General features: G+C 47.1%; 2 protein-coding genes across 2 annotated transcripts in view; both read left to right on the forward strand.

The window, feature by feature from the left end:
• Window positions 1-5,015, forward strand: part of LOC145399746 (uncharacterized) — a 241,072-nt gene extending 236,057 nt beyond the window's left edge. Inside the window, exons 3-4 of the mRNA XM_080272294.1 lie at window positions 4,595-4,830; window positions 5,004-5,015. Coding sequence (XP_080128420.1) covers window positions 4,595-4,830; window positions 5,004-5,015 — 248 coding nt within the window. The remainder of the gene's footprint in view (window positions 1-4,594; window positions 4,831-5,003) is intronic.
• A 33-nt stretch (window positions 5,016-5,048) lies between these two features.
• Window positions 5,049-19,911, forward strand: part of LOC145399747 (uncharacterized) — a 90,872-nt gene continuing 76,009 nt past the window's right edge. The window contains exon 1 of the mRNA XM_080272295.1: window positions 5,049-8,112. Coding sequence (XP_080128421.1) covers window positions 5,398-8,112 — 2,715 coding nt within the window. The 5' untranslated portion in view covers window positions 5,049-5,397. The remainder of the gene's footprint in view (window positions 8,113-19,911) is intronic.

The raw sequence follows: 19,911 nt of genomic DNA on the forward strand, positions 1-19,911 counted from the left end.
GCCCACTGCAGGACGGAGGACACTCAGGCTCGCTCCTCTCCCCCATCCCAACACTGCAAAATTCATCCACTTCACCCCTCCATCCGATTTCATGTTTATCTTGTCTTCTCATTTCCTCTGATTTTCACCTCTCTCTCTCCCTCTCCCCTCCCTCTCTCTCTCTCTCTCTCTCTCTCTCTCACTCTCTCTCTCTCCATCTTAATTTCTTGTGTCTTTTTCTCTCACTCGATCTGATTATCTTGATTTTCTTATCCTCTCTTTCCATCCAATTTTATTTTCTTCCGATTCCGTATTCCATCTGATTCTTTCCCCTAATTTTCCTCTTCCTGCCTCTCTTCCCATATACTTTTCTCCCTATCATTCCACTCACCCCGTTTGATTTTATGCTTATTTTTCCTCATTCCATCACATTTTCTGCTTGCTCTTCTTCTCACTCCATCTCACTGTCTGTTTATTTTTCTACTCATTCCGTCTGACATCATCATCATCTTCATCATTGTTACTGACATCATTAACATCCCCTTTACGGACACGGGAAAAGAAGACAAACTCAATAAATGAGGAAATGGAGGAGAGAAGGAGGAGGTGAGAGGCAGACTGGAGTTGAAGAGTTAAGGATGAGTTGAAGGAGAGACAGAGTGAAAAGCTGAAGGACGAAAGAATTAATGAAGGAGAGGGGAAGGAGAATATTTGAAGGAGGAATGAAGGAGAAAGGATGGAGAAGGGGAACTGAAGGAGGGATGAGGGAGAAGGAGTACTGAAGGAGAGAGGAAGGAGGGGGGACTTAAGTTGAGTCGAGTAGGACCCGTGCCCAGACATCCTCTCTAAAACCAACACATGTATCAGCTTTCAGTCTTTCTATAGTTTTATTCTCTATCTATTGTGCTTTATCTATTAACTCTCACATCAACACAGGCACGAGCTCTCACCGCCTCTACACAGTTTTATTTTTTTTCTATATTACACCATTTTCTACTGCTCTACTATTAATAAATGAAAGTTATCATCATATCCACATTGCTGTCTACCTGCTGTTTGTTTATCTATCAGTCTCATTCTTTCTCGGTTCCCCTCTCTTTTCCTTCTCAACCTCCTACTCCTAATCCTTTCTCAACTTCTTCTTCTGCTCCTTTCCCTTCTTCTTCTTCTTCTTCTGCTCTTTCTTTTCTTCTTCTTTCTTTTCTTCTCGTTTCTTTTCTTCTTCTTCTTCTTCCTCGTTTTCATCCTACACCTGCCTTTCCAGCCTTCCATCAATATGCTATTCCTCGTCCTTCTCCTAGCCTCCCACCACTATCATTATCCTTTGTATTCCTCCTCCTTTTCTTCCTCCTCCTCAGTCTTTCCTCTGTCCTCCTGTTCCGCCCACCAACCTCATCATTACCACAAGCATCGTCACTATTTTCCTTCTCCTCTTTCTCTTCTTCTTCTCCTACTCCTTGTCTTCCTCTTTCCCTCTCATCATTACTGCTCCTCCTCCTTCTCCTTCTCCTATATCCCTTACATTGACCATTATCATCACTATCTTCTTTTCTTTATTTCCTCTTTCCATTCCTTCTCTTCCTCTTTTCTCCTCTCCTCTTCCTCTACCTACACCAATTTTATTCCTTTTCCTCTGCTCCTTCTTCTTCTCCTCTTCCTCCTTCTCCTCCACTTCCTCCCCTCCCTCTCCTCCTCCTCCTCCTCCTGCCTTACATCATTATACCATAACAATCTCGCCTGTCGTGGCTGTCAGAAGGGGTGGCACGAGGCAGGCAGGGTAAGCGGAGAGGCAGGAGGGTAGGCAGAGAGGCAGGAGGGTAGGAAGAGAGGCAGGAGGGTAGGCAGGGAGGCAGGAGGGTAGGCAGGGAGGCAGGAGCGTAGGCAGCGAGGCAGGAGCATAGGCAAGGAAAGTGGAGCATGGGCAGGGAGACAGAAGAGTAGGCAGAGAGGCAGGAACGTAGGCAGAGAGGCAGGCAGAGAGGCAGAAGGGTAGGCAGAGATGCAGGAGGGTAGGCAGAGAGGCAGGAGAGTAGGTAGGGAGACAGGAGAGTAGGCAGAGAAGCAGGAGAGTTGGCAGAGATGCAGAAGGGTAGGCAGAGAGGCAGGAGGGCAAGCAGAGAAGTAGGAATGAAAGCATGAGGGCAGGGAGAAAGGTGTAGGGGTAGCAGGAAGACAGGCAGAGGGGAAAGTAAGAAAGGAAGGAGGGTAAGCAGAGAGGTGGAAAAGTAGGCAGGAAGGAAGGATGTGGGTTCAACGAGTAGGAGAGTAGGCAGGGAGGAAGGCAGGCAGAAGAGTAGGCAGAAAGGCAAGTACAGAAGAGTAGGTAGGAAGGTAGGCAGGAGGGTAAGGAGGAAGGCAGAAAGGTAGGTATGGGGTTTAGGCAGAGAAGTAAGCAGGGAAGCAGGCAGTGGGGAAGGGGTGGGATAAGCTTAGAAATGAAAATAAGGGAATAAAGGAAGATAAAAAAAAAAAAAGGAAAATACAAATGTTACCCAATTATATGATACAGACACACACACACACACACACACACACACACACACACATACACACACACACACACACACACACACACACACAGTAAAGACTATCTAGTTTTTCGATGGGATAGGCAGATTACTCAGAGCTACTGATTCTTACGATTTTGTTTTTCCATTTGTTTCTTCTCTCTCTCTCTCTCTCTCTCTCTCTCTCTCTCTCTCTCTCTCTCTCCCTCTCTCTCTCTTATTTTCCCACCTCCAGACGGTTTCCATCAGGTGAAGAGTGGCTGCTGTGAGTGAGGGAGTCTAATATTTCACACTGTCGACTTGGGTGTGGTGACCTCTATTTTATTTTGTCCTTATTACCATCACAGCAACAACAAGAACTACTACTACTACTTCTACTACCACTACTACTACTACTACTACTACTACTAATATTATAACCCCTGAATTCGGTGGCCATTTATACTTAGCTCTTACTTCCACCCAACCAATTTATCTAGCCTGAGAGAGACTTTTTGAACTGAAGGGAGTTAGATAAGTCTTCAGTAATCCTCCCGATAACTACCTACGACAGTCCTTTTATAAATTAACAGATCGTCCAGAAATGGGAAAAAAAGAAAAAAAAAAAAAAAGGGAAAAATGTACCCTGACATGACTGAAGGGAAAAAGACATCGGGTTAGACTGACACCTATTGACTACACGTGGGTCGCCAAGGCAGACTGGTTTTCCTAGGTCCTAATCTCCCCCTGGAACGTGACCTGCAACTGTTGATGTTATGTCCAGGTCCCCAAATGTACTGCTGGGTGAAGAGGGACGAGGGGGGAACAACACGAACTTTGTCCAGGTCTCTAGCAGTGGGGAAAAAATAAAGTCGAACCCCTTTTAGTCCAATGACGCTTATTTTCCTCCTATTTTCGGACAATATCATTCAACTTTGGGGAGAATTTACGGGCTGGGGAGATTAGATATGGTCTTCATAATTTAAGGGCTGGGGAGATTAGATATGGTCTTCATAATTTACGGGCTGGGGAGATTAGATATGGTCTTCATAATTTAAGGGCTGGGGAGATTAGATGCAGCCTTTATTAAAACCTTCATCGAAAAAAAAAAAAAGTCTTCCTGAATAAAAATAAAATCGTGTAGAGGTAACAAGAATAAATCAATAACACACTGGAATAAAGGGGTAAATCTGAGAAGTCTCCCCGCCCCCACGCCACTGTAGTCAGGGGGAAAAAAGGGGGAGGATGAAAAGAGATGAAGCCGAGGGGGGAACAAAGGGAAGAGGAAAGAGGGAGAAAAGTGAGGGAAGGAAGGAATTCTGGGCGAGGGAAGGGGAGGAGGGAAATATATAGAATATTTACAGAGATCCTATTTGCCCAGTAACAAGATATGATTTCCTCACATCTCTCTCTCTCTCTCTCTCTCTCTCTCTCTCTCTCTCTCTCTCTCTCTCTAAGCTTAAGGATGCAATAAAAACAGATATAAAGAAGGTAACTTCAAACTATCTCTAATGCAGTATAATGTCTGTTTAGTCACATTATTTCAATTACTTTTCAAAATGTGCAAAAATACACGAATAAAACTAAAAAATAAAAACATTCATTCATTCATCTTTGCTGTCATTTTTTTTTCATTTTCTTAAGTATCTGTGTTTTCTCTCGTAGCAATTATACATTAATCCCTTCAGCCTGAGGACGTCATTTGTCTTTAATTCTTGGAAAGAGTTAATTCAGTATAGGAGAGTCTATTCGAATTAGAGGGGTTGGAAAGTTAGAAGAGAGAGAGAGAGAGAGAGAGAGAGAGAATAAAACGCAAACAGCATACTAACATACACACATAAACAGCGAGCCAGCCAGAGAGAGAAAAAAATATATATATATAATAACAGATACAGACATACAGACAGACGAGCAAATAACAGACTAACAGACATAGACAGACAGACAGACAAAGAACAGATTAGCAAATGCAGATATACAGATAGAAAGACAGCTCGACAAGCAAACACAAGAGACTGGCAAGTATATAGACAAACAAACAAACGACAGACTGACAGACAAATAGACAGATGGACCGGAAATATAGGTCCAAAACTAATCTTCCTTTTTTGTCTCCCTTTGGCCAACAGGGGCGGCTGTGGGCGGAGAAAGACAGCCTCAGATAACCCTAACCACCCCCCACCCCTCCCCCTGGACGCCCCCTGACACCCACCGCGATGCTCCGGAGGGGGGAGGCGGAGGAGAGGGAGGAGGAGGAGGAGGAGGAGGAAGAGGCATAGCGATGGGAGAAAGGAAGGAGGAGAGGAGTTGGGGTGTCAGAGGGGAACAGACCGAAGTAAACACAGAGAACGTCAGAGAAACACAAGTACTAAAAACACCCACCGCAACCGCCACCACAACCAGCGTCTTCCTTCTTCACTCGACAGCTCCGCCAAATTCATCAACTCTGCTCACACGTTCAACAGTTTACACTTCACTTTTCCCCAGCACTACTCCACCCACTAGAAGCACCCCCAGATTTTCCCCATTTCCCCCTAGAAATTCCCCTAGATTTTCCCCGTCTCCCCCTAGAAGTACCCCAAGCTCCACGTCGTTCACCACAAGTATTCCCAGAAATTCCCCAAGTGAGGACGTACCTGGGAAAGCACACGTCGCTCCCCGTCAAACCATTTCCCCCGCCACGACGTCATCCTCTCCCGGACGTCCTGAAGTGACACAAACGACAGGTGACCCCACTCTTTCGACCTTCACGAACACCGGGTCGCCCCACACAGCAGCGATAACGACGGAGACGACAGCGATAACAACTAGGAGGTCTCAGAACGCCACAGGAAATGCTACAAGTACCACACGTCGTCCACAGGTCAGGTCGTCGTCTGCTCCTCCACACCTGACGACAAGCAAGCCACCACGACCACCGACACCACCAGAAATGGAAAGAAAGAGACAGCATGTGACAGAGAAAAATCCATTCAAAGGTTTCCCCCAGAGCCCATCCCTTCCCTTTGGATCCAGACAGCCGGACGGAGATCAGCTAGCGAGGATATGGAGTGCAGGGGAGGGGGACCAGTGGATGGGGGGAGGCAGGGGTCCACCGTGGGAGTGGACGAAGGGCAGGAGACGGAGACGGAAGCTGCATGGGTTCGTGGGTGGAAATGTAGTGGTTTCCCCTCCACCTCACGTCCTCACACCACCACTTCCACAATTCCTTCACCACACACCACCTCCTAAACTCCACCACACGCCACATCCGCACCTCCAATCTCCCAGCCTCACCCACACATCTCCTCCAAACCTCCTCACATCCTTATATCCTCACCTTCCCCTCACGTCGCCTCCCAACCTCACCCCGACACCTAAATCCATAACTTCTGGGGGAAAAATGTCGACTGATGGGACGTCCGTGTCAACCAGGGATTCGGGACCTCGTAAAGCATCGCAAAAATCCGCCATAAACAACTCGCCCGGCCCCGTGAACGACAGGGAAGGAGAAGGCGATGGAGGAGGAGGTGCTCTCATGAATGCTTTTCGGACACTCCAAGCGAAAGACGACCCGCAGAGTGGTGGCTTACGGGGCATTACGACCGGGGACGACGACAGATACGACCCCGGGCAAGGATCCATAGACTTCGAGATCACTAAAACGGGCGATTTCGAGGGCTTCAGCGTGACCAGAACCGAGGAGGTCGACCCCATCAGAGGCTTCACCGTCACCAGGCACGAGGCTTCGAACCCTGACACCCGCGGGAAGGGTGGTCGAGGAGGGGAGCAAAAGAACCAAGGAAGACAAGGGGATCAAGGAAAGGAGGAGCATCGAGGAGAGCATGGAGATCGAGAAGGACGGCTCGAGGATCGAGGAGGGAAGCAGGGGGATAGAGGAGAGAAGCAGGGGGATCGAGGACGGGAGGAGGCGATGAAGATCGACATGTTTGAAGAGAGGGCGGGGGGAGGAGGGGGAGGGAAGGACACATCAAAGGATGGTAGGGTACTTGACACGCTCCGCCGATCACCTAAGACGCCCTCGATGGCCGGCGGGCAAAGGGAATGGAGGGAAACAAGGGAAGGAAGGAGGCAGGAGGAAGAGGGGGAAGGGAAGGAGGAAGAGGATATTGAAGGTACGGTCATCGCTTCGCATCTAGGCCCATCTTCGATTCCCACATCTAAGAACAGCAATCAGATTTATTCTGGGGCCTTAGACAATCTTTTTTCCTCGATCCGTAGCCAGTCGAACCTCACTTCCTCCAAGCCACAAGACCTACTCCAGGCCTCCAACGCAATCCACCCGAATTCGAAAAACAGTAAGGTGAAGCAAAACGTTACATCATCGCCCACCCAGAATAATAACAATAAGAATAATAATATCAGTAACAATAACATCAACTACAACGCCTCATCTATTCCGGAATCCATCACTTCCTCTTTTCCGGACTCCCGTACACTGGAATCCGAAAATGTATATTCCAGAGAGCTGACTAGGATGAAGCTGATGATCAACCCAACCGCTCGACTGCCACAAGAGGAGCGAGGTGAGGATGGGAGGGTTCAGGATGGAAGAGGTCAGAATGGGAAAGGTCAGGATGAAAGAGGACAGGACGGCAGAAGTCAGGATGGAAGGAAACAGGAGGAGAGAAGCCCAGCGAGTCGAGATTTAGATGGAAGAGGTCAGGATTCCATGTCAAAGGTCACAACGCTCTCAAGCATCTACAACGACAACCTTATTCCACCGCTGCCGTACTACTGGGAGGCAGGGTGGCTGGGGGAGGCAAGGGGGCAGCAAGGGAAGGAAACGGAGGAGGAGGAGGAGGAGGAAGAGATGCCTGGGAATGACTCTGCCGGAGACGATGACGATGATGAGCCTCCGTCGTTGGAAATGGACCCGGATCCAGCCATATTTCCGTTTCGTCTACCGTCGCAGGTGGCCGTAAAGGGAAGTAAGGAGAAGGCTGATGATGATGATGATGATGGCGCAAAGGACAGCAGTGGCGTGGTGGGACATAACAGTGAGCTGGAACCAAATGGCCTCTCACACGACACTCAGACGCACCAGGGAAGAAGCGACGATGGGGCGTGGAAACAGACACACCATCGCCACCGGGACATCAGCCTAAAACACCCTACCGCTTCCACTCAACGAAACGACCAAGCCAAGAGTGGAAGCACTCGGGAAACGAAACTCGAAAGCGAGGGAGCGAAACACCACGACCACCAAGACGACAAGACGACCCCATCGACGACGTCCTGGCCTGGTCCTGGGGAGAGAGTGGAGTTCATCACGGTGGTCCCCGGGGGTAACTGGGACGTTTGGGGGGGACCCGTTCTGTGGGACTCCCTCTCCAATTCCAGTCTCATCGGGCCCCAGGTGTATTCGGTGTACTGGGGGGACACAGGGGGCCCCGGTTCTCCCCCAGGATGGCCGGAGGGCGTGTGGGTCATCAGGGGCGGCTCTCTAATCGCTATAATGGCCCTGGTGGTGACTATCTCAGTGCAAGTGACCCGCGACGGACCCTCTCAGAAAGCCTCACCAACAGGAACCAGCACCTCTAGCGACCTCCTCCTACGTGCACATCAAAGTCAGCACGCCACACTGGCCACGAACCTCGCCACCTCCCTCGCCTCAGCACATGTCTTGTTCATCTTCGGTATTCAGGTGAGTGAATGAGTGAGTGGGTGAGTGGATGAAGTGCTATTTTTTTTTTTTACAATGGATAAGTTTTAATGCCTTTTTCTTATGAGTTTAAGAGGTTAGAGTCAACACGATATCCTCTCCACAACCTTACCACCTCCCTCGCCTTCGCATATGCCTCATTCATCTTCGGTTTTCAGGTGAGTGAGTGAATTAAGGATTGTATATTTGTCACCAGGAAAGGCTCGCCAGCACCTATAGGGCACACTAATTAATATCCAACTGTATGTTATTTGTGCCAACCATGGAAAAGTTACAGAAGAGAACACTACGGTGAAATACCCTACATAAATCACCAAGGGAGAGGTGTTAAGATACCTCCTAAGCCTGCGCGGAATACGTGGTTCAGGACACAACCCCCTCTTCCATATAGGTTTACTTGTGCACAGGGAATATTAATATTTTCTATGTTACATGCTCCTTCCTTATCTATCTTCCAGTTCTTCCACGTTTCAATTAATACAGTATTTACACATTCCAATTAATTTATTCCTCTCATCATCCACGTGTAACAGAGAGAGAGAGAGAGAGAGGAAGAATTAAAGACTCAGCCTCATCATCAGATCCCCGAAAAGAGCTAATAATAGAGCCAAATCATCAATACACTGGAAAAGAGCCACATAATCACGTACAGCACGTGGGAAGAGAGGCTAAGATGAGTCAGGGGTCAAATTAGGTCACGAGTCAAATTATAATATCACCGGGAAAAAGTTAATGATCACTTATTTTAAGCACGGGAAAAATATATGTCATTTTTTATCTCGAAACAGAATTATTCAAAAAACATAAAAAGGGCTTTAGGATCGTACTGTGTTTTTAAAATTCATGGAAGAGGTTTACTGTTTGGAGAGACATTTGTGAAGAAAGAGAATATTCTGTTAGCTGCTGACGACTAAAATTTGTGTGGGTTTAGGATGCACTCTAGATTAATAATAATAATAATAAAAATAATAATAATAACAATGATAATAATAATAATAATAATAATAATAATAATAGGTGCATGAAAAAGAAAAAAAACTGACAGACACATACATACATGAAGATATACAAGGACAATTGGATAAGTATACTGAAGAGAGATATAGGCCGAGTGATATACACAGACGAACAGATTACAAAAAAAAGGAATGATACAGAAAGATAATAGAGCAGACATGGAGAAAGTATGGACAAACAAAAAGGACAAAGTATAGCTACGGATAGATAGGCACAGATAGCTTAAATAGATACAAAAAGAGATAGCCAGAAATATGCAAACTAACAGACCAGAGATTCAGACAGACAGCCTCAAATACTAACTGACTGAGAGTTGGACAGACCTAGAAGGAAAAATGAATAAGTGAAAAAGAGAATGGAGGAGCAGCAGAATCCAAGCGCTGACTATTTTTACTCTGTCATGTAATGCCATTTGTCCTACATCTGTCACGCCTACACACGTTACACCTACACATACTTGTCTTACCCACACATCTGTCACACCCACACATCTGTCACACACCACACACCCACACATTTGTCACACACACCTCACACCCACACATCTGTCATACACACCTCACACCCACACATCTGTCACACACCTCACACCCACACAACTGTCACACACACCTCACACCCACACATCTGTCACACACACCTCACACCCACACATCTGTCACACACACCTCACACCCACACATCTGTCACACACACCTCACACCCACACATCTGTCACACACCTCACACCCACACATCTGTCACACACACCTCACATCCACACACCTGTCACCCGCACACCTGCCATACGCACCTGTCAAGCCCATACACCTGTTACACACACACACACACACACACACACACACACACACACACTTCTCCTTATATCATCTCACTATCCTTGTCTCTGACCGACAAAATAGTGACGTTAGTTATAATTTATTTTTTAACAAGCCTCTAGAATAACTAACAGGTCTGGTGCCTTTTACCTTCCTTTGTACTCTCTTTCTCTCCTCCGTTCCTTATCTTTCTCTCACTCCTACTTCGCCATTCGTGTCTCCCTCACCCTTCATCTCTCTCTCTCTCTCTCTCCGTTAACTCTAGTCTGTCTTCCCCATATGCCCTTCTCATCCCTTTCCTCACTTCTCCCTCACCCCACCTCCCGACCTTTTCTACTCTCTCCCTCGGCTTTCCTCTCTTTCCCTTCTCCCTGTCTATCTCGGCCCTCCACTCTCCTTTGCTTGATCAATCCCTTATCCCTACTATCCTCCCTTTATCCCTCATCCCTACTATCCTCCCATTCCCATATCCACCTCATCCTCTCTATCTGTCTTCTTCTCTTCCTCAACTCTCCTTCATCCAGCCTCTTTTCGTATCTGTCCCTCACCTCTTCTCTCTCTCCCTATTTCTCTTCTCCCTTTACCTTTTGCCCTCCTTCCCTAAAGTCTCCCTCATCCCTTCTATCCTCCGTTCCTAATCTCCCCTCACCCCATCTCATTCTCCCCATCTGTGCTCCTCCCAGGCAATTAGCTGGCCTTGTCTCCACGTAATCAGTACTCAAATGACTGTATCGCTGTAATCACTGTACCCCCCGCCGCATGCCCTTAATTACACCAATTTCCCGTGTCCTGATGATGGATTGGGGAGCAGCGGGGTGATTAGTCGGGAGGGGAAGTGTAGGATGAGAGAGTACGGAAGGAGAAAAGGGGAGATGAAGAGGTGGGAGTGAGGGAGAGAGAAAGGAGAGAGTGAAGGGAAACAGGGAAGACAAGGCTGGATGTAGGGGAGATTAGGAAGAAATAATGGAGAAGAAAGAGGGAAGAATGTAAGAGGAAGAGGGGAAAGTGGACTATGCAGGGGAGGAAATAGGAAAGATAATGGAAAATGTAGGAGAGCGAGAATGGAAAGAAAGAGTGGGGAACAGAAAAGGTAGAGAGGAGACAGTAGAGGATAAAGGGGAGAGTGGAAGACATAGGGAGAAGAGGGGCAGGAAGAGAGCAGAGTGAGGGGGGAAGAGGGGTGATAATGGAATATTTAAAGGGGATAGAGCGAGATGGAAAAAGGGAGGCGAAAGACGGGAATGTGCCGGAAAAAAGGAGAAGATAATGAAGGAGGCTGAAATTAAGGTTAGGGGTAAGATCAAAAGAGTAGCCTACCTTTTTCTGGCCTTGGTTAGCAGGATGAAGGATGAGGGTGAAAATATGGGAGGGTATTGGACGGAGAGGGGGAGGAGTGAGATGGGAGGGGGAGGAAAATGAGTGAGGTGGAGGGAGAGAGAAGTTGAAGGATGCTAATGGGAGGGAGAGAAAATTAGAACGTAGGTTGAAGAGACAGAATAAAAGACGAAAATAAAGAAAATAGGGGGGAAGTAAGGATGGATTCTAAGGGAGGGAAAGCGATGGAAAATTAAGAGAATTAGTGACAAAGGAAGGAAAAGATGAGTAGCGAAGAGTGAAATAGGGAGAAGGGTGGAGGATGGGAAGAATTAGAAAAAAATAAACGAAGGAAGGACTGACAAGCAAGGTAAAGACAGGAGAAGAGGATGTTGTGTGAGTAACTGAGAGAATGGGAGGTGGATATAAGCAATACGAGGAAAAATAGGAGCAAGGAAAGAAAAGGAGTAGGCAAGAGCTAATATAACGAGACGGGTAATAAGTAAACTGAGACGATGTGAATGCAAAAAGCAGGAAGACGGAAGAAAACTGGAGCAGAGGATTATGGAGACACAGACGAGAAACAAGGAGAGGAAACTGATAATAGAAGACTAGATTACCGAAGAAGTGGGAAATAAGGGTGAGAATGGGAAGAGGAAAGGAAAAGGAGCGAGAAGAAATGAACAGATTCGAAACGAGGATTAAGGAAGAATGGAAGAAAGTATAATGTGGCGCAAAGTACACTTAGTGGTGAGGGAAGAATGAAAGTAATGAAAGAAAACCTCAAAGTGAAGGAAAGGGGTATGGGACAATATGAGAGGGAGGGAAGGAGGAGGAAATGAGAAGGGAATGAAATGGACAAAGGCAAGGCGAAGGAGAGTGAAGGATGAATCAATACAGCGAAGGAGAAAATAAGAGAAAAATAATGAGGCTGAAATGCATGGAACGTGAGGAAAATGAAGGACAAGGGAAGGATGAAGGAAGAACAAGGGTGAAGTGGATGAAGCTAGAGTGAGTAGGAATGAGGGAAGAGAGATGAAGAGGGAGAGAAGGAGAGGAGAGAATGTAAGAGGTAGGAGAAGTTAGTGGACTGGAAGGAAAGGAAGGTAGAGAACGGGAGGTAACTGAGGGGAGGAAAATGGGCCGGAGGGAGGTTAGGCAGGAAAGAGGATTTGCGAGAGAGAGAGAGAGAGAGAGAGAGAGAGAGGTTTACTAATAGGGCGTCTACCACCACCACTCACATGGATTTTTTTCATCTTTTTTTTTTTATGAAAGTACCATAACGTACGGTAATATTTTCCACTGTGTGTGTGTGTGTGTGTGTGTGTGTGTGTGTGTGTGTGTGTGTGTGTGTGTGTGTGTGTGTGTGTGTGTGTGTGTGTGTGTGTGTGTGTGTGTGTGTGTGTGTGTGTGTACTTTCAAACAAGTGAAATGCGAAGAGAACAGAATGGATAGATGTATACTGCACATATTACACACAAGCTCCCCCCCCCTCTCTCTCTCTCTCTCTCTCTCATCCAGCGTGTGGCCACTCCAATCAGCAGGTTACCAATGCGTTCCCCAATTGCACAAGCACAGTCCCTAATTCCCTGGACAGTGTGTGGATTAGGAAAGGGGACTGAGGGGGAGGGATGGGGAAGGAGAGAAGGACAGGGAGAGGGAGGGAGAGGTGAGAGGAAGGCTGGATGACAGGTAGGGAGAGAATGGTGGATGAGGAGAGGGAAAGGTAGAATGGGAGGAATGGGGAGGAAGGGAGTGAGTGAGACTGGTAGGAGTAAGGAGGGAAGAAAGGAAGAAAGGAGAGAGAGAAGAAGGAGGAGGAGGGGAAGAAAGAGGAAGAGGAAGAGGAAAAGGAAGAAGGAGAGGGAGAGAGAGAGAGAAAGAGAGTGAGGAGGAGGGAATGGAGGGGATGGAGGTGAGGTGAGAAGAGAGAGTGGAGACAAAGGAGGGTGGGGATTCGTGCTGAGGCTGAGGAAGGGATGGGGAGACAAGGACAGAAGGCAAGTGTGGGGAGGATGGAAAGAGGAAGAGAAGGTGGGAGCAAGAGGAAGGCAAGGAGAGAGACAGAGGCTGGAGAAGGAGGGAGAGGCAGGGAGACAGCCAGAGGAAAGATGGGGAGATGAGAGACAAGAGGGAGATGGGGGAGAGTTATGGGAACTGGGAGAAGTTGGAAGAAAGCAAAGAGAGGGGAGGAGGAGCTGGGAGAGAAGGAGGGAACTGAGGGAGACAGAGAGAGAAAAAAAAACGGCAGGGGAGGAAAGCAAGAAGAGACTGGAGAAAAGAAGAAGCTATTAGGAGAGCACAGAGGAGAAAAAAACGAAAAAAAAAAAAAAAAGGAATAGCAAAGAGAAAAGAGGGAAAGGTAAGGGGAAAAATGGGGACAAAATGATGTGAAGTACGGAAGAAATGGCAAAAGAAGATGGTGAGGAGAGAGGAGAAAAAGGGAAAGAGAGGTGAGGAGATGAGAAAACAGACAGGAAAAAGAGAGGAAAAGAGAGTGGGAAGAGAGTCTAGAGAAAGAGAAACAACTGGGGAAGGAGGGTGTAGAAGAGGAGGAAAGACGGAAGGAAAGGTGAGAGAAAAGAGAGAGACAGAGAAGTGGTGAGGAGAGAAAAGTGGAGGAGAGGGAACAGAGGCAGAAATACAAGGGAAGGAGAGAGGTGAGGAAAGGCACATTAGAGTGTTGTTTTATATTAGCTAAATGGCCTGTGGAAGGTGGAGTGGTGGAAGTTGTGGCAATTGTGGTAGTTGTGGTGACTGCAGGAGTTGTGGTGTTTGTGGTAGCTCGTGATTGTTGTAGTTATGGTTGTGGTTGTTGTGGAGGTGATGGTGGTTGTTGTTGTGGTGGTGGTGGTGGCAGTAATTGTGGTGGTGGTAGTTGTGGTGTTTGTGACGTCTGTGGTAATCAAAATGGGTGTACTAGTTGCTGTGACTGCGCACATGTGAATGGTAGTTTTGGCTGCTGTTGTGGTTGCGATTATTGCTGTTGTTGTTGTGGTAGTGGTGGTGGTAGCAGGTGTGACGGGTATGGTGACTGTCGTAATTGTGGTAGGTGCGGTGATTGTGGTGGGTGTGGTAGCTGTGATGGTTGTGGCTGGTTTAACTATGTTGGCTATACCGTAGAGATTACCATGTATGTGTGTGTGTGTGTGTGTGTGTGTGTGTGTGTGTGTGTGTGTGTGTGTGTGTGTGTGTGTGTGTGTGTGTGTGTGTGTGTTTTGCGGTACAGTAACTATGGAAACCGTGGCGGTTGTGGTAACTGTGGTAAACCTATCAGCTGACGTAGATAAGGTAACTGTGGTTCATCTGGTGGTTGTGGTGGGTGTGGTGGTGGTGTGTGGTAGTTACGGTACTGATAATGGTTGAGTGTGGTGGTTGTGGTAGCTGTAGTGGTGGTTTTGCTTGAGGTAACCGTAGCGAATGTGGTAGCAGTGATGGTTTTGGTAGGCAGTGGTGGTTATGGACAGTAGCTGTGGTACTAGTGGTGGTGATGGTAGTGGTAGTTGTGGTAGCTGTGGTGGACAATAGATATTAATCCACAGTAATTGCTGTAACCATTTCTGTGATTAAAATGATGGTGTCCGGATTAGCAGAGATAATTGTTATAGGGTGATGTCGTGTTGGTAGATTAGGGTGGTAGTTGTGGTAGTACTGTGGTGGGGGAACGATGTGAGATGGGAGCTAAAGTGAAGACAGAAGAGGACGGAGGAAGGGAGGGAGTGGATGTGAGAAGGGAGGAGAGAGTGGAAGTGTGAGGGAGGCTGAGGGAGGAAGGGTGAGGGGGAGTGTGGGGAGGTGAGGAAGTAAAAAGCAGCGGGGAGAAAAGAGAGGGAGGGGTTGAAGGGATGAGAGAGGGACGAAGTGGAAGGATGTGAGAAGGAAGGGTTGGAAGGGTGAGGGAGGAAGAGTGTGAGGAAGGGAAGGAGGTACAGAGTGGAGAGGTGAGACAGGGGATGACGGTAGGAGTGAGATGGGACACTGAGAAAGGAGAGGGGAAGGAGAAAGCGAGGAAGCAATGGAAGGGAGGGGCTAGAGGGGTGAGGGAGAGAGTGGAGGGGTTAGGGAGAGAGTGGAGGGGTGAGGGAGAGAGTGGAGGGGTGAGGGAGAGATTGGAGGGGTGAGGGAGAGAGTGGTGGGGTGGGGGACGGGTGGTGAGCCGTGTATCAGTACCAGAGCCTCGACTAAGTTCCATCCTTGTGTCCCGAATTGCTTTTTGATCCATACTGTCACCTCTCTCTCTCTCTCTCTCTCCTGCACCATCCACTCTTTTTACACACACACACACACACACACACACACACACACACACACCTACGAGCAGCCAGTTTCGGCGAGAGAGAGAGAGAGAGAGAGAGAGAGAGAGAGAGATTAAAACACAGTCTTCTTATATTGTGTAGACGAATTTTATTCTTGAATTAAATTTTTCATCTTTCCTAAACACATACATACATACATATATATTTTATATGAATGCATACAAACATACATGCATAAATACATATATACTTACACATGTAGTATTTTCAAAAATACATAAACAAACATGCATAAATGCATCCTTTTTCAAAATAAACGGAATTATGCAAACAGGTGTTGGAGTGAGAGAGAGAGAGAGAGAGAGAGAGAGAGAGAGAGAGAGAGAGAGAGAGAGAGAGAGGATACTTGTAAAAGGAATTATGCAAATAGGTGTTGGAGAGAGAGAGAGAGAGAGAGAGAGAGAGAGAGAGAGAGAGAGAGAGAGAGAGAGGTGTGGGGGACAAGAACTGGGGGATAGATGTGATGATGTGGGGTGGTAGTGGTGGTGGAGGGAGAAGAAGGGGAGAAAGGGGACGAAAGGACTGGGGGAGAGAGGGGAAAGTGCAGGGCGCTGGTGGAAGAGGGAGGGAGAAAGAAAGTGGAGGGGTAAGAACTGATGGAGAGAAGGAAAGGTGTACTGTGATGGCAAAGGGGGTAAAGGGAAGGCAAAGAACACGCGTAAACGACAAACAAATATCTTAGAATTCCGTAAGGTTTGCCAATAGAAGGGTCGGACGGAGGGGTACAAAAGAAGGATTAGGTGAAGAGGAAGAGAATTTCAGAGGTAACAAGTGTCAGGAATTAACAAAATATGCCAGGACAGTATCTTAAGGGTTGGGGCCAGGCACAAACATATCACATGCGTAAATGACAAGGAAAACACGCAACAAGCATTCCCCCCGACTATGAACCTCACATACCGATTTATAAAACTGGTTATATTACTTTTAGAGGGATCCAAGCTACCGTAATCATAAAGGGATCCAAACCAATTAAGATGGATCCTAACCAATTAAAAAAGGGATCCCACCCCGTTAAAAGAGAATCCAAACCAAATATAAAGGGATCCTAACCAATTATTTTCTCGCAGATAAAGAAGACCACATAAAAGTCACCGTAACTATGACAACAGACCGATTTATTTTCCGAACCTGTCACTTTAACGCTGCCTCTAGTTTGGCTGCGAAGTCTATGATTGCTGAAAGAGTGAGGACAAATTTAAGTACGAAGAATCTTACGTACAATTAAGGTTATGAGAGTTAAACAAGGCTCGTGACTCTTTTCATTTCTATGGACATTATTTAAGGTGGCATTAAGCCCTCGTGGCAACTCTTCCTTAGCGATTTATTTTGTAGATTACGCCATAACATCCGCTTGAGGGTTATCGTTTCCATACCGACACAGTTTCCGTCAATAATAAACTCAGGGATATTGAGAGGTAATATGCAGGATAAATCGCTGGTGAAGAGGGGTTACGAATCTTCAAAGTCGCTTAGAATCCAACACCACGTCCGAACAGACTGGGGTAAAGAGACGCTGCTCGAGGATCTCCTGTGTGTGTGTGTGTGTGTGTGTGTGTGTGTGTGTGTGTGTGTGTGTGTGTGTGTGTGTGTGTGTGTGTGTGTGCTTTATCAGAGAGAGGAGGGGGAGAGTACTCTGTCCCTTATCTCCAACTATGACGTCAAACTGGGTACTCTCTCTCCCCTTCTGTTACTGATACCTACTGACTGCACACACGCAAGCTCGCTCACACACACACACACACACACACACACACACACACACACACACACACACACACACACGTTGATAACATAATATAGAGACAAACACACATAAAGACATACACTCACAAATACACACCACCTACTGCAACACGTTCAATGGTTGTAACATCGCCACCCACAAGCATTTAAATATTTACACACGCACACCTACACATTATCACACACACAAAAATCACACACACACACACACACACACACACACACACACAAACACACCGACGCATGCGTACACAATGAGGCAACTTCACACAAACGTACACACACATCCATACCAGGAAGTGGAAGTGAAATACGTACGTACACATATTCATGTATGCACACCCATATGCATACACAACAGTCGGACGCACAGAGAGAGAGAGAGAGAGAGAGAGAGAGAGAGAGAGAGAGAGAGAGAGAGAGAGAGAGAGAGACCACCCAGCCGAGGGAGTTGGTCTGGCCTTAATTACAAGAAAACAAGAGACAGCTCCCAGGTTCCAGTGAGAGCAACAGATAGGGAGGGGGGGAGGGAGGGAGGAATGGAGGAGGGCGAGAGAGATTAGAAGGAGGGAACTTGTGATTGAGACGCGAAGGCACAGTGGTGTAGAAGGAGGGAGCGAGGAGGGAAAGAGCAGGAGGAAGGAGAGAGAGAGAGAGAGAGAGAGAGAGAGAGAGAGAGGGGGGGGCATTAGGAGATGGACGGACAGCTAAAAAGAGAAGGAGGAATCATATATGGAAAACAAGAGACTGGATGGAAAGAAGAGAACGACTGAGACAGGTATGGAGAGGAACAGAAATTAACCCCGTGAGATCGAGAACGTCACCTGTAAAATTACTCTTGTTGCTGCCAGACGATTATATTCTCTAAGGAGCAACTGGAGACTGTTATCTAACCCCTTAAGTTGAAAGTTTCTTTTTCAGTCTGACCGAAATCGTCTTTACTCCCTCCTCTGTCCTCTTCCCTTTCTCCGACCCCTTCCTTCCGTCCCTCACTTCCCTTTCCGGGTCCTATCTTCCTTCTCTGACCTTTGTCCCAACTACCTCCCTGACTACCCACCTACCTACCTACTTGCCTACCTATCTACCTGCCAACCTACTGATCCAGCTTTCTATCTACCTAATAATCTACCTCCTGATGTCTCTATCGTCCATTTGAGTATATGTGTCTGTCTTCATAACGTCCTTCCAGCGAACCTACCTACCAGCCTACATACATACATACATACCTATCTACCTACTTACCCACCTAACACACTTCTTTCGCCCTACTTACTTATCGGCCAGCCTACGTACATGCCTACTTACCAATGTAATGTACCTGTCTACCATTCTTCCTTCGTCCCTGCGTAGGTCCCTATCTGCCTACCTATCAGCCTACCTACGCATCTACCAACCCACCCACCTGCTCATCAGCTTCCGTCCTCCTCTCCAGCATCATCAATTTCCGGTATCTCCCCCAACCCAACTATCACCCTTCACTCCTACCGCCTCCCCATCCCCCCCACCAGCCTCCTTTCTCTTTCAATGTGTCCATCTTCCTTGACATCCCCGATACCACACACTCCTTACACGTGTCTAACAACTTGAGCGCACACACACACACACACACACACACACACACACACACACACACACACACACACACACACACACACACACACACACACACACACACCTGTATTGGTAAACTAGCCAGCACCATATTGTCCTTGTCGAAATGTTGCCATAACCCAAAATACTGCGGGTAGATGAGTGGCCTACGCCCAAGGTGGTTTCAGGATCGATAAATCTTCTGCCACTTCTTGGAGTTTGCAGCCAAGTCTCGCGAAGGTGTTTTTATCCGGAATTCTCCGAAGACACCTCTATTTTATTCCCAGTTCCCTGAAAAGAGGATGATGGACTGCAAGGGAGGGTAACTTGAGTCTGTAGTCCACTGGGTTCTCGTTTCATATGAGCCTGGGACTGCATAAATACCACTCCAGTCAACGCCAGTCGTCTTTATTCATCAATGGAAATACTCCCGAGGTCTGGAGGAAAAAAGAAAGACCTAACATGCTCTTTTCATCTTAGCCCATAATTCTCTCTATTTGAAGCTTACTTCTCGCAGTTCAGTGACAGAAAAAGACAGTAATATGGCTCAACAATATTCTATAGCACTTCATGATTAGCATTAATTGCTGGTGTTAATCTTTCTAAAAAGGAGCACTGAAGATGGGGAGACTGCAATTCTGGACAAAGTTATAGTAGTAGTAGTAGTAGTTGTTGCAGACCCAGATTCATCTGAAACGTCAACCCTGTGGACTGCAGGCTGAAATTTCCCTCATTATGCAGTCCAGCATCCTCCTTTCGTGGGATAGGGAAGGAGTTTAGGGACATTTATATAACAGACCAGCAGGGAGGCGGTGACTCAATCGGTAGAGAGGTGGCCTGCAAACCTACCGGACCCAGGTTCAAATCCCCGCTGGGGCAGCGAACAGTTTAAGGATCTAAATTTTTAAAAATTCAGAATTTACTGATCTACCAGAAGACCCGCCGACATGTCGTAAAAATACCTCCGCTAATACCAATAC

Source organism: Coenobita brevimanus, chromosome 50 (assembly GCF_032717465.1).
Source record: "Coenobita brevimanus isolate Jiangsu-jjx chromosome 50, ASM3271746v2, whole genome shotgun sequence".
Lineage (NCBI taxonomy): Eukaryota > Metazoa > Arthropoda > Malacostraca > Decapoda > Coenobitidae > Coenobita > Coenobita brevimanus.